We start from the raw sequence: 12,461 nt of genomic DNA on the forward strand, positions 1-12,461 counted from the left end.
GAGTAACTGTTGCCAGCACCTCTGCAACAATGTAACACACATGATACATAATTCTAGGATAAAAATTATTTTTCAACACTTTTTATTACCTGTCTTGTTTATAATAGACAATCTAAGAGGTGTGAGGTGGTATCTCATTGTAGTTTTAATTTGCATTTCCCTAATAGCTAGTGAGGTTGAATATCTTTTCATGTATCTGTTGGCCATTTGTATGTCTTCTCTGGAGAGGTGTCTGTTCAGGTTCTCTGCCCATTTTTTGTACCACATCTTCTTTCTCCAGTCCTCTATCGCAGGACATTCTGGTTGTCTCCATGTCTTGGCCACTGTGAATAATGCTGCAGTGAACAGAGGGGAGCATATATATTTGTGAATACATGTTTTTGAGTTTTTCAGGTAGATAACCAGGCCAGGAATTCCTGGGTCATATGATAATTCTATTCTTAATTTTTGAGGACTCCCCAGACAGTTTTCCATAGTGACTGTACCAGTCTATATTCCCATCAGCAGTGAATGAGGATTCCTTTTTCTCTACAACCTCGGATAAAGAAGACATGGTACATATATATACAATGGGATACTACTCAGCCATAAGAAAAGATGAAATACTGCCCTTTACGACAGCATGAATGGACCTTGAGAATATTATGCTAAGTGAACTAAGTCAGCCAGAAAATGCTAAAACCCGTATGATTTCACTTGTATGTGGGATATAAAACTGAAACTTGTGGACACAGGCAACAGTATGGGGTTACCAGAGGAAGGGGTAGGGAGGGTAAGGAGTGGAGAGGACCTAATACAAGGTGATAGAAAATGGTCTGACTTTAGGTGGTGGCCACACAGTGCAATATTCAGATCTTGTATTATAGAGATGTACACTTGAAACCTATATGATCCTATTAACCCATGTCACCCCAATAACTTAATAAAATTTGAAAAATATTTTCACTCGGAATTTTGAGACATTGCTTCATTGTTGCCACTGGTATCTGTGGTATGGCAATTATTTACTTTGTGTATGTCACTTTTCTTTTCCCTCTCTCTGGAAGATTTGGAACCTTCCTGTTATTTGCAATATACTGAAATTTCCCAATGAGGTGTGCTGGTGTGAGTCCTTTTTCATTCATCCTGTTGATGTTCCACTGGTATTTTTGACCTAAAGATCTTCCTGTTGTTGGATTTGTGGGAACGGTCTTGTATTAATTATGTCCTCTCCACAGTTCTCTCTACTTGTTCTTTCTGGATCTCCTATTATTTGGATGTTGGACCACTAAACAGATCTTCTAATTTTCTTAATTTTGCCACTCTGTTAATCTCTGATTATTTTGTTATACTTCCTGAGAAATTTCTTCAACTATATGTTTCTTCTCTTTTACTGAATTTTTAATTCCAACATTCATGTTTTTAATTTCCGAATAACTCTTTCTTTTCTCTGATTTTTTAAAAGGCATCTTATTCTTATTTCCAGGATTCCCCTGATATCATTAATTACATTTTCTTTGAATTTTTCATTTCATTGCACTGTTTCTGTATTCTTTGAGGGTTTTATTCTCTTTTTTAGTTTTGTTCTCTTATCTTAGAGGTTATCCTCACATTTTTTGTGCTCCTTGGCTGTTCATTTACATATAAAACTGACTGTAAGCTCTAGGGTATAACAGGGGCACATTGCCTGGTGGGCTTCACTATAGATCAAGCCAGTGGGCAAATGGCTTTTTTCTTGAGTACCTGAAGGTTCTCTCTCTAGGGTGGTTTACTTTATCCAGAAAAGTTCTCACCAGTATTGCCCTTGGCCAGAGCAAGAGGGGCCCCTGCCTTCTGCTCTGTGCTTTTCAGGGCCTCTCTCTGCCCATCCCTTCTAAAGGGCGAGGAGTCCACAGGACCAAGGGTTCGTGCTCACCTGGGACCCAAACTGCTCTCTCTTTAAATTGTTCTCCAAGCACCTGGACCACAGACTCCATCGCCCAAATGACCCCCATTTCCAAGGCCTGTGTGTGTTTTCCCTGGATGATCCTTTTAAGAGCAGACCCTGCTGTACTCCTTGGCCTGAGAGGAGGCTAAGAAGTGGCTGTTTTCAGGGGCGTGTAGAGGGAGCGGAAGCGATTGGTTTTTAGCCACAGGTGGAAGATAAAACACTAGGACAGGTCTTTTTGTGCCTGTTTATTTTAGAAAGTGAACAACATGTTGTTTATTTGAAAACGGCAAAAAGCAGGAACAGGAAGGGAGAGCAGCAAGAAAAGCAGGCAAAAGTGGATTTGTTACAAAAACAACAAGGGTTAGGTTCAGAGCCTCCCACTTGTACAGACCTCCTCCAAAGTCCTTTCTTGTCTCATGAGGGTAAACGTTCATTTTGGTACCTAATTTTTATTTTATATTATTTTTCTTAAAAGTGATTTTTAAATTGCCTAAGTTTCACAGCCACAAAACCTGGATATGCAGTTGAGACCAGGGACTATATATTAAAACGAGAGAGAGAGAGAGAGAGAGAGAGAGAGAGAGAGAGAGGGACAGAGATACATATCTGGCAAAACAGCCAATTCAAAGCAGCATACTTGGAAAAAAAAAAATCCCAGGAAAAATAGGGGACTCCAGAAGAATGGTTCAAGCAATGTAGGTTAAAAATTAATTTGACCAAGAAATACTTCAGGAGCTAACTTTTAAAGGACTCCAACATCAATAATGAAAATTTCTCCGAACTGGTTTATTAAGGAAGCAGGCAAAGAGACGTGCCCTACTGTTGGCCGTGCTTTAGGATTTGCTGACCCAACCTGAACTCGTTTTCAGCCTCTTGAAGTAACAAAAGTTGCACTTACCCAATGCTACCACCAGGTGGTAGACGTGGCTTACTCAAACCTGATTTTGCCACACTGCTAAAAAAAAAAGTCTCATTTGATTCTCAAACAATTTTATGAGTTAAGTACTGTGCTTTTCATCACTTTTCAGATGAGCCTAAGAGATGTTCAATAACTTGCTCAGCTAGGATGGTGTTGGCCATGATTTTAATTTGGAGATTTGCAAGATGAGATACATAAAAGTTAATTTTGTCAGCACGAGACAAGAGAATTAGAAAAAGGCAGACTAGAAAGTGTCTGTCAGCTTTCCTTCCCTTCCCAGCAGTGCCCTGAACGATCCCCAAAATACAAATGGAGTACAGCATGTCTGACACATTCTGCATCACACCTATGTATTAGTCTGTCTTTCCCCTCTTAGCACCATCCCTAAGGTAAGATCTTTAAATGCAGGTGCTCTTTCTTTCTTTTCTGTAACCCTAGCACCTGTTCAGCATGTATGGAATGAAAGCAAATGAATGGACATCTTTCAACAGGAGGAAGGAATCACCTACCTGCCCTTCCCCAACCCACAAGGATGAGGAGGGGATGAGGTTGAGTCTCAATGGGAAAAAGACAGCATCACCACCCTCCCCAATGGAGCCTTGGCACTTACCCTAAGACATGCAGAAGAGGACCTCACTCCCGCCCCCCAGCTTCAAGAATTGTGAAGGGAACACCCAGAAAGACATGCTGACATTGCCTGTACTCAGGACTTGCAAAAAAACACAATTTCACTTTCGGTGACTCTCTGTGATTTGGTGTTAGAAGTAATTTCAAGGGACATGACATTGTCCTTGATTTTCATATTCTTTTAGAAGCACATAGGGCTGATCTTCAGGAAGTGGGAACCGAGGAAGGGACACAGAATCACAAATGCACAGGGAGCGTGAATATGAAACCACCCCACAGAATATAGAAAGTATGTTTTTAGCTGAAGCCTCAATGAGAAATATTATTCTCTAGAAAGCTGGATGGTGAGGACAGACCCACATACAGGATGCAGTAATGCTGGGTCATAGAAGAGGCCAAGTTTTTAATAAACAGTTTGAAACATTAAAAGTCCCACCTAACCTCTCTTCCCTCCTCCTATACTGACCTCAAAAACCATCCACTGAGTGTGAGTGCGAGGCCACTCCTCACACTTAATTCTGCATATCAAATGAAGGTGCAAGCACAGGTTCCATCTCAACCACTCTCAGAACAGAGCCACACCTCCTCTTCCAAATCTCAGAGTGCTGGAAACAACACAGCATCCTACAAGTAAGAGGACAAAACAAATGGACTCCTAAATCCTCAGGGCTCTTATTAGGTCAGACAGAGAATTCTGAGCAAGATGCACTAAGCAGTTAAGCAGCAGAGAATTCATGGTCACTGGTTTAGGAAGAGGCTGTGGGCAGGGGTGGGCAGGGGCTGGAGGAAGAGAAGTGATGCACAAGTGAACAATCGAGGTGGAAGGGGTTCTCACGTGGACTTCGTGCTTCAGCAGGACTCCGGCAGAGTGGAAGTGGGAGTGTACAAGCTCATTCCACGTTGCTCCAGACGACAGGTCAGACCCATGGCTAGAAGTCACAGGGGGCAGATACAAGCTCAATCTAGGAGGGGGTTCTGAGCAACTCAGTGGGACAGTGACTTCATCTGAGAGTAAGCTTTCTGTCTCTGGACATATTCAACTGGAGGCTGCAAGAGCACTGGTCACACATGGCACAGACAGATGCCCTCAGCCTCCAAAGCTCCTCTTGACTGGGATTTGAAGGCTCTGGAGTGGATGGACCAACACTGTCCAGTAGGCTGTGGAGGGGAGCGCAATTGCTCAATACCACCACCCTCAACAAGTGTGACTTCAGGCTCATGGGGAGTCCTAATGCATCAACTCAAAGGAAGAGAGGAATGGTGGGCAGGGATGGAAGCAAGAGGAAGCGGGTAGAGGGCCTGAACCTCTCTCTGCTCAATACGTAAATATCCTGGTCAAACCTGAACCTCTCCTAAGGAACAGGCCACAAATCCCACTCTGGACCCGCCTCCTCTACACACATGGGAAGGAGCGAGTCACGTTCTCACTCTGTCAAGATTAGACTACCTTTCTCCACACAAGGGGATTGAAGAGCACCTTAAGTTTCTCTCTCAAGACAAAGTGGCGGTGTGAGGAAATAGTGAAATAGAGGAGGCTAAAAATTTCGGATGAGCTTCAGTAAGAAGCTCATCTAATTAAAACTATTCTACTTCCAGTACATGTGGAAGCCTGGCCGGCGTGGGTGCAGCATCCATGCTGAATTTGCCTCGTGGAGAGCACAAGGGCCTCGGAACTGCCCCTTGAGAGGGGCCAGTGCACAGGTGGAGAGTGAGGAGTTAGAGGAGGGAGGGAGCCAGCACCAGCACTCACTGTCTGCCTCCAAGAGGAAAAGAACTCGCCTAGTTCAAAAGACCAAGTTCTACTGAACCACGTGCCAATCTTTATGAGAGTACAGATAAAGCGCTGGCTGCTGTGGTTCTGCGGATTGAGCGTCGGCCTGCGAGCCAAGTGTCACTGGTTTGATCCCCAGTCAGGGCACATGACTAGGTTGCATGTCAGGTTCCCAGTTGGGGGCGCGAGTGAGAGGCAACCGCACATTGATGTTTCTCTCCCTCTCTTTCTCCTTTCCCCTCTCTCTAAAAATAAATGAAATAAACAAACAAATTAATTACTTATTTTTTTTTAAAAAAGAGTAGAGATAGTTGTAAAAGACAAATTTTAATTTATGCTGAAAAAAAATTTTAGGAGATAGCATTCTGATGTCTCTCGGAAGCAGGTAAATTGGGGCATTTCATGTTTTCTTTCAACACAGGGAACACCTGAGACCCTACAGACAGGAAACGTGGAGAAGATAAATCCAAAGACATATGCATCAGGTACACTCCGAAGTTCACCTGTGAACAAAACAGCAACAAGCTACATTATCTGAGCAGTTGAAATCATTTTGTAAATAATAATGTTCGACTAAAATTAAGTCAGACCTTTAAAGGCATGCACTGGGACTTGCTATGTCCTGTCACTTAGTAAAATGGAGTGGGAAACATGGAGAATCCTCATTTCAGACACCAGAGATTCTCATTCTAAGGTGTCCTTTCCCAGCAGTCACCCCAACCCCTCTTTACTGCTGGACCCATTCTTCTTCCTCCTTCCTTTCTACCCTGTATTTTCCTTAAGAACATGTGATACCAGTTAAATTCTCCAAATTCTCCAGATATTTAAAGATAAAAGGTCCAAAATGAAGCCTACCCAAGAATTGCCATCAATGCCAGTGAGCCAGTGAGAACTCTCTGGAGTATGTGACGTGCTCCCAGATCTGTTCATTCCTGTGATAACATCAGTTGGCCACCCCTTCCCCGTGTCACAGGCACCAGACGAGGCGCTGGGGCCAAATGAATGCCTAAAGATTTGCGCACATGTGCGTGAAGAGTACACAGGAACTCTCCATGCTATCTTTGTAATTTTTCTGTAAATGTAAAAATATTCCAAAATTTTTTTAAATAAAAGATTTGTGCATGTGAGAATTATAGTTGTGCTCTGAGGTATCCTCTCTCCTGGCAACCTGCATGGGGCAGGCTCAAGGTCCCCATGCCCCTAGTTGACACGGCCTGTCTCAGCCGAGCAGACAGACATGTTGGTATAACACTCAAGTGCAATACCTCTAAAGGCTGTATCTATCGTGTATCTGTAGGGAGACCACGTCAACCAAATACTGTGAAACAAATCCCTGATTTTGGAGAAACACAGGAAATAGTACAGAACATTTTGCCCTGATTAAACCTGTCAACTTATTATTGGAGAGAGATTAAATATTTGCACTATTTCAGTTAATTTTCAAGAACTGTCCCATGCAAACTAACTGCTTACTTGACTTCCGAGAATTCTTTGCAAACAAAAAGTCCTAATAGACAGTGATCCTGAAAATAAATCTTCCTAAAGAATCAACCTTTTAGAAGTTTAGCTTTTATCATCTGGACTCCACACAATAGCATTTAGTCATTGTAACCCTCAAGAAGATGACTGACAAGCTTAGTATAGTGGAATTTATTGACTGTTTCTCTGCAGCTACTCTATTCACCACAAGGCATTTTACACTGCATGAGAACTCTCCTATGAAGAAAAGTGATTCAAAAATAGTTACTTTACTTATTTTCTTCTTATTTACTTTCCATATCTCTTCAACAAGGTTTGGGGGCATCAAAAGTACACATAATAAGAGCCCTCATAAAAGTGAAGATACAGATGAAAAACAAAGATAAGATGGTGCCGCAGATGAAATCAGAAACTTAATGGTAGTCCATCAGCCTTTGAAAGTTTCCCTGCTTCTAAAAATCACTTGACACTATTAGGGATATAGTTCTGGGATGGATAACATGCCAGGATCTTAAAATGGGGTGTCATGGTTTGCATCACTGCTTACCTTTCGCTCTCGACATTCAGAAAGCTTTTGGAAAACATCTTGGTTTGGTTGTGCAGTTTTCTGGTCAATGCAAATCATCTGGCACCTGTGACAAGGCCCCAAAACCTGGGAGATGAGGATGGAAAAGACGAGGCTGTGATGCAAGTGACCAGACCCCCCAATTCTGCCAGGAAGACTCTGTGTCCAGAGGACTTGGGTTGTCCTAGGCTGTCCCCTTGCCGCTTTCAAACTTACACACAAATGCTCAATATTCTACTCCTAACTGTAAGGAGCCAGAAAGAGGCACCTCATTATGCTGCCACTGGGGAATCATCCGTATTTGTCTGTCCACTGGAAGGCTGCTGCTTCAGGACTTTGCCGAGAAACAGAAGTGGTTGTGAATCTCAGATGATTATCTTGGAGTGTTGGGGATCCTCCAGGAAGAAAAGAACTAACTGACTGGGGGGCAAACTGGGAGAAGATAAACAGCCACCAACCGGGCACTGAGTCTCTGTGAGGAAGTCATCAGAGAGCACCTGAGTGTGTCCATGTCCTTTGACCCAGCAATGTCACTACTAGGAATTTAACCCAAGAAAAGAACACAGATTCATGTACAAGGATATTTCTCACATGATTTATAATAGGGAAAATCTGGTAGTATCTTAAACATCAAATAATAGAGAAGAATGGTTAAACCAATCATGCTACATCTATATGACATATATCATGCACGTTTTTAAATTAATCTATAAAGGACTTTAAATAAAATGGAAAATGTTTATTTTTACAACTGAAATAAGCAAAAAACAAAATTGCATGTGTATTCTTGTACGTGTGTGTACATATACATACATACACATATATACACATACACACACTACGTAAAGCACAGTACACAGTTCCTTAACAGAGTCATACTTGTACTTCTATTCTGGATGGCCCACCATGAGCATGAATTGCTTTCATAGAAAGAAAATCCCCCATAAATGTTAACGAAAAAAGAAAGAATGCAGCTCAGCAGTGACAGGTTGCTTTTTTATTGCACACAGAAAAGGTGCAAAGGCACTTGATTTTCTCACAACCATTTTCTCCTCTGCTCACACATGGGCAAGAACAAAATGAGCTCTGAAATTAGAAATACTCAACTAAATCTGGATGTGTCTTGGCCTGTGCCTATCACTGGTGACTGGCTGTTGGGCATTAAACCACAGGAAATATAACCTCACTGTGGTACCAAAGTTAAGATTCCAGCCTCATAAGCAGCTGGCTTGCTCTGAAGGAGCTCTGCCTGGTATTTACCTTGGGACGCTTGGCAGACTCATAGCCTCATGTCCCCATCCAACTCCTTAGCTGGATTTGATAGGGAGTCCAGATACTATTTCTGAGGAGCGAAGCCCAGGCCTGGCACTCAGTCATGCTCAAACATGGAAACCATCATTATGGGAACATGAGAAGACTCAAGACAGTCAGCTTATACAACTGGCTAGTAACACAACTATTATTAGAGTAATTTCATGCCCCACTGAAGAATTGGTCATATTCTGTGCAAGAAGCTGGAGTGGGGAGAGAAAGTGTAGCAGCCATTGCATGGAAGGGCCACTAGGCATCTGAGGTCCTGCTCCAGAGCTTCAGACAGCCAGAAAGTCCAACAACTTCCACTGGACAAACTTCTCATAGACACAAGCAATCCAAGAAAACAGAATTTAAGCCTAGACAAAAGGATGCACTGAGCCCTACATCGCCTGTATGGGGCACATTCTCTCATCCTTATGTGAAACTGACTGCTGCCACCCTTGTGGGGAGTAAGGGATGGATCATTCCAAAGGGTGCTGCAGGAAGCAAATGTCACATACCTTCTGCAGAGGTTTCCTAGGTAAGAGTCAAAGATTAGGTGGGATTCCCACCTGCCGCCATCCTAGACTAGGCCTCAGTCTCCATTAGCAGCTCTTAAGGAAGGATAACAGAACTTCCCAGGACTCACCTGGAAATGCAAGGAACCAATTGAAATCTCATCCCATTTCTCTTCTTCAAAAGCACTTGCTCCATTAGTAATAATATTGGCACGGAAACGTGAGGTGAGATCTTTCATTGGAAATAATTCCTCCTTTCCATTCTCATCACTGTTTAAGACATATCAGAAAGGGGGGGGGGGTTAATTATACTGTTGTACTAATTTAGTGTTTCTACTACTTAAAACCTGACTTCATCAACTGTACTCTGTCCTAAGGCCTGGATGATCAGAACAAGGTTTTATCATCAGGCCAAGAGGCACTATGTGTTAGACAGACTTCTGTGGTCTCCTTTGGGATATGGTCCCAGGTCTGGGGAGAGGCGCACAGAAGCAGTGCAAAGCGTGAGTAGGTCTTAAACGTTTAAGACATGAAGGATTTTGGAAACCAAGAGAACAGAAGTCAAATGAATGTACTTCTGAGAAAATACCAGTTCTACAAAGTGAGCTAGGAAAAGGCATTTAAAGAGCATCAAGCTTAATTACCAAGACCTCACACTCTCCAGGGGATATTAAAATATCATAAAGCAATACAGAGTATATTGGGGGGGGGGTATGTATTTCCTAACTTCCATTCTGCTTGCAATTTTAACTAGCATATGCTATTTTTATAATTCTTGTTTAAAGCTTTTGTTGGCTACCATGAGGTCCTGTAAAACAGCTCTCTACACCTCCATGCACCCTCTCCCCCAAGGGAGAAAGCACTAAAAAAGCATCTGAAAACAGCAAAAGAGCACAATGCTTTATCCCATTAAGCTGAGTTTAAGAACAGGTGTAACTATCCGTGGTGAAAGAAGTGAGAATAATGGTGACCTTCAGTGGGTTCACTAATAGGGGGTAGGAGGAAGCTTCCGAGGTGCAGAAGTGTTCTCTGCGGGATCCACGTGGTGCTTACATGGGTATACACATCTGTCAAGTTCACTGAGATGTGAACTTATGACTTTTGCACTTCGTTGTACTTCAACAAAAATATTTTTTAACTGTTTAATTGGGAGAAATCCTTGAGTATGGCTGGAATTTCCCCTGGAGACAGAACTGACAGGCCCTGGGGGAGGCAGGGGCCCACAGCTGTATCCCAGTCCCCTTCGCAACACAATGGAGTGCGGTAGGCCGGAAGCAGGATGGCTAAGTCCAGCTTGGCCTCTAACTGTGCGACTCCCATGACCTATGAGACCTACAATTTCCTCATCTAAAGTGAGAGTATTAGCATGTTCCAGGCCTAAAATGCTTTGATTATAAACCTTCCTTTTGTGCTTTGTAAAAAAAAAAGTTTTATGTCCAAAAGCTATAATGATCAAAATGTACATGACCACGGCCAGCAAATTTGAAAACAGAACACAAAGATACACCAACCAGGGCCCCTGGGGACCATCACCATATATTAGCCATGGACTGTTCCTCTTATCTTTGATCACCTGTCCCACTCATCCTCGGGTTGTCAGCTGAGCATCAAACCAACTCCTGGTAGGAACCAGGGTTGCAGCAAGCCTGTCTCCACCTCTTCTCTTTCTACACCAAGAATCCCAGAAAAGCATAGACGTGCTCTCTCTAGTGCTCTAGGTGCCTGAAAAGGAGGGTCACTCGGTGTAGCTCAAACTCAGTGAACACCCAGAGACCCAGCAGCCATGTCCACTTCTGCTCCCAAGAAGGCTGAGTTGGACCATGGCAAGGGAACAACCTCATATATTTTTGCCAGTGACTATAAACAGGAATTACTACAAATGGTCTATCTTAGTCATATTTGCTAAGCTGTCTTATGTATCTTTACGAGTGTGCACACAAACACACAGGACTACATGACCTGAGGGAGTCATAGGATCCGCAGCTCATGAAACTGACAGTGTGTGCACACCTACTCTGTCCTCTAAACTAGGAATAAGCAGTCCAGCTCTTGCACACAGTGATTTTTTTCCCCCCTAATTGTCTGATGACCTTGGGACAGCAATTTCCTCTAAAGAACAATGAGGGAGATGGGACCGATGAAGACCCTTTTCAGAGCTGACCTCATTGCTGGCAGGGCCCTTGGGAGAGCACTGGGTGGGAGTGAACAGGCAGGGCCGCTAGTGCTGTCTAGACAAGTAAGATCTACAATTACAACTTGAAAACCTTTCATAGCCACTCTTCTTTCCCCTCAGAAGGACTGGGGAAGTAGAGCAAGGCTCCTAGGGGACAGGAGACAGTGGGAGGGTGGGCAATGTATAAGTGGTACGAATTCCATTAAAGCAAATGTTAAGAAATGGAATGATTAAAAAATTAGAATTGGGATTCTCTACTAAGCATCTTGAGGGCATCAAGAAGGACATTGGAAGATAAAGAACCCTCAAAAAGATTAATGGGAACTTACCTTAAGGGCTTTATGATTTCTTTGGGTCTCAATCTCTTAATGAAAAGTCTGAACTCCATGAATCTAGGAACTTTCCCCCAAGGTCAGTGCCAGCCTCACTTGCAGGGGCAAGTGGTTACACCTGCATGTTATTCCTGAGGTAAATAGGAAATAGTAAAAGGATCTCTCTTACCTGGCAGTTAATTGCTGCCAAAGTTCCAAAATACTGGATCTATTTATCAGCAGATACTGGGCCTCATTTACCAGGGAAAGAGTGGCTGTTGTACCAGCAGACTGACCTAGAAGTGATGGAGTATTGAGAAGAGATATGGAAACAACTTAAGAGTTCATCTATGGATAACTGAATAAAGGAGATGCGGTATACACACACACACACACACACATACATAGATATACACACACGCGTGCACACGTGCACACACACACACACACACATATATCTGAGATCTGTCCAGATGAAGTTCAGCCATTTTTAATATAACAAGAACAGTTTGTACAACATCGATGTAACCAAGCAGCAAAAGAGAATGGACTGGAATGTGCATGTGTGAACAATGAAGACTTCACTGTATTAGTAAGAGGGGCAGTAGACGCTCTTGAGTGAGCATGTGTACTGTGTGGCCATTGCATTCAAAGTGACTGAGTGATAGAGCAATAAATCTGCATCAGATTTTGCATTAAGCTTGAACATTCCTCTGCAGAAACTATTCAGATGATTCAGAAGGCTGCATCTGTGGGCAACTGGTGACTGGTAGCTTCATCACAACAATGCACATGTTCATGCATTACGTCTCATGCAGAGTTTCTTGGCAAAACATCAAATCACCCAGGTGACTCAGCCCCGCTATAGCCCAGAATTGGTGCCCTGTGACTTCTGG

General features: G+C 43.0%; 1 protein-coding gene across 1 annotated transcript in view; it reads right to left on the reverse strand.

Annotated features, from left to right (window-relative positions):
* Positions 1 to 5,534: 5,534 nt before the first annotated feature.
* MOCOS (molybdenum cofactor sulfurase) overlaps positions 5,535 to 12,461 on the reverse strand; it is a 49,056-nt gene continuing 42,129 nt past the window's right edge. Inside the window, exons 12-15 of the mRNA XM_090285642.1 lie at positions 11,756 to 11,861; positions 9,213 to 9,351; positions 7,253 to 7,357; positions 5,535 to 5,729 (exon numbers count right to left, since the gene is read on the reverse strand). Of these exons, the coding sequence (XP_090141768.1) occupies positions 5,577 to 5,729; positions 7,253 to 7,357; positions 9,213 to 9,351; positions 11,756 to 11,861 (503 nt within the window). The 3' untranslated portion in view covers positions 5,535 to 5,576. The remainder of the gene's footprint in view (positions 5,730 to 7,252; positions 7,358 to 9,212; positions 9,352 to 11,755; positions 11,862 to 12,461) is intronic.

This window comes from Furipterus horrens, unplaced genomic scaffold (genome assembly GCF_987537825.1).
Source record: "Furipterus horrens unplaced genomic scaffold, mFurHor1.1.pri manual_scaffold_8, whole genome shotgun sequence".
Classification (NCBI taxonomy): domain Eukaryota; kingdom Metazoa; phylum Chordata; class Mammalia; order Chiroptera; family Furipteridae; genus Furipterus; species Furipterus horrens.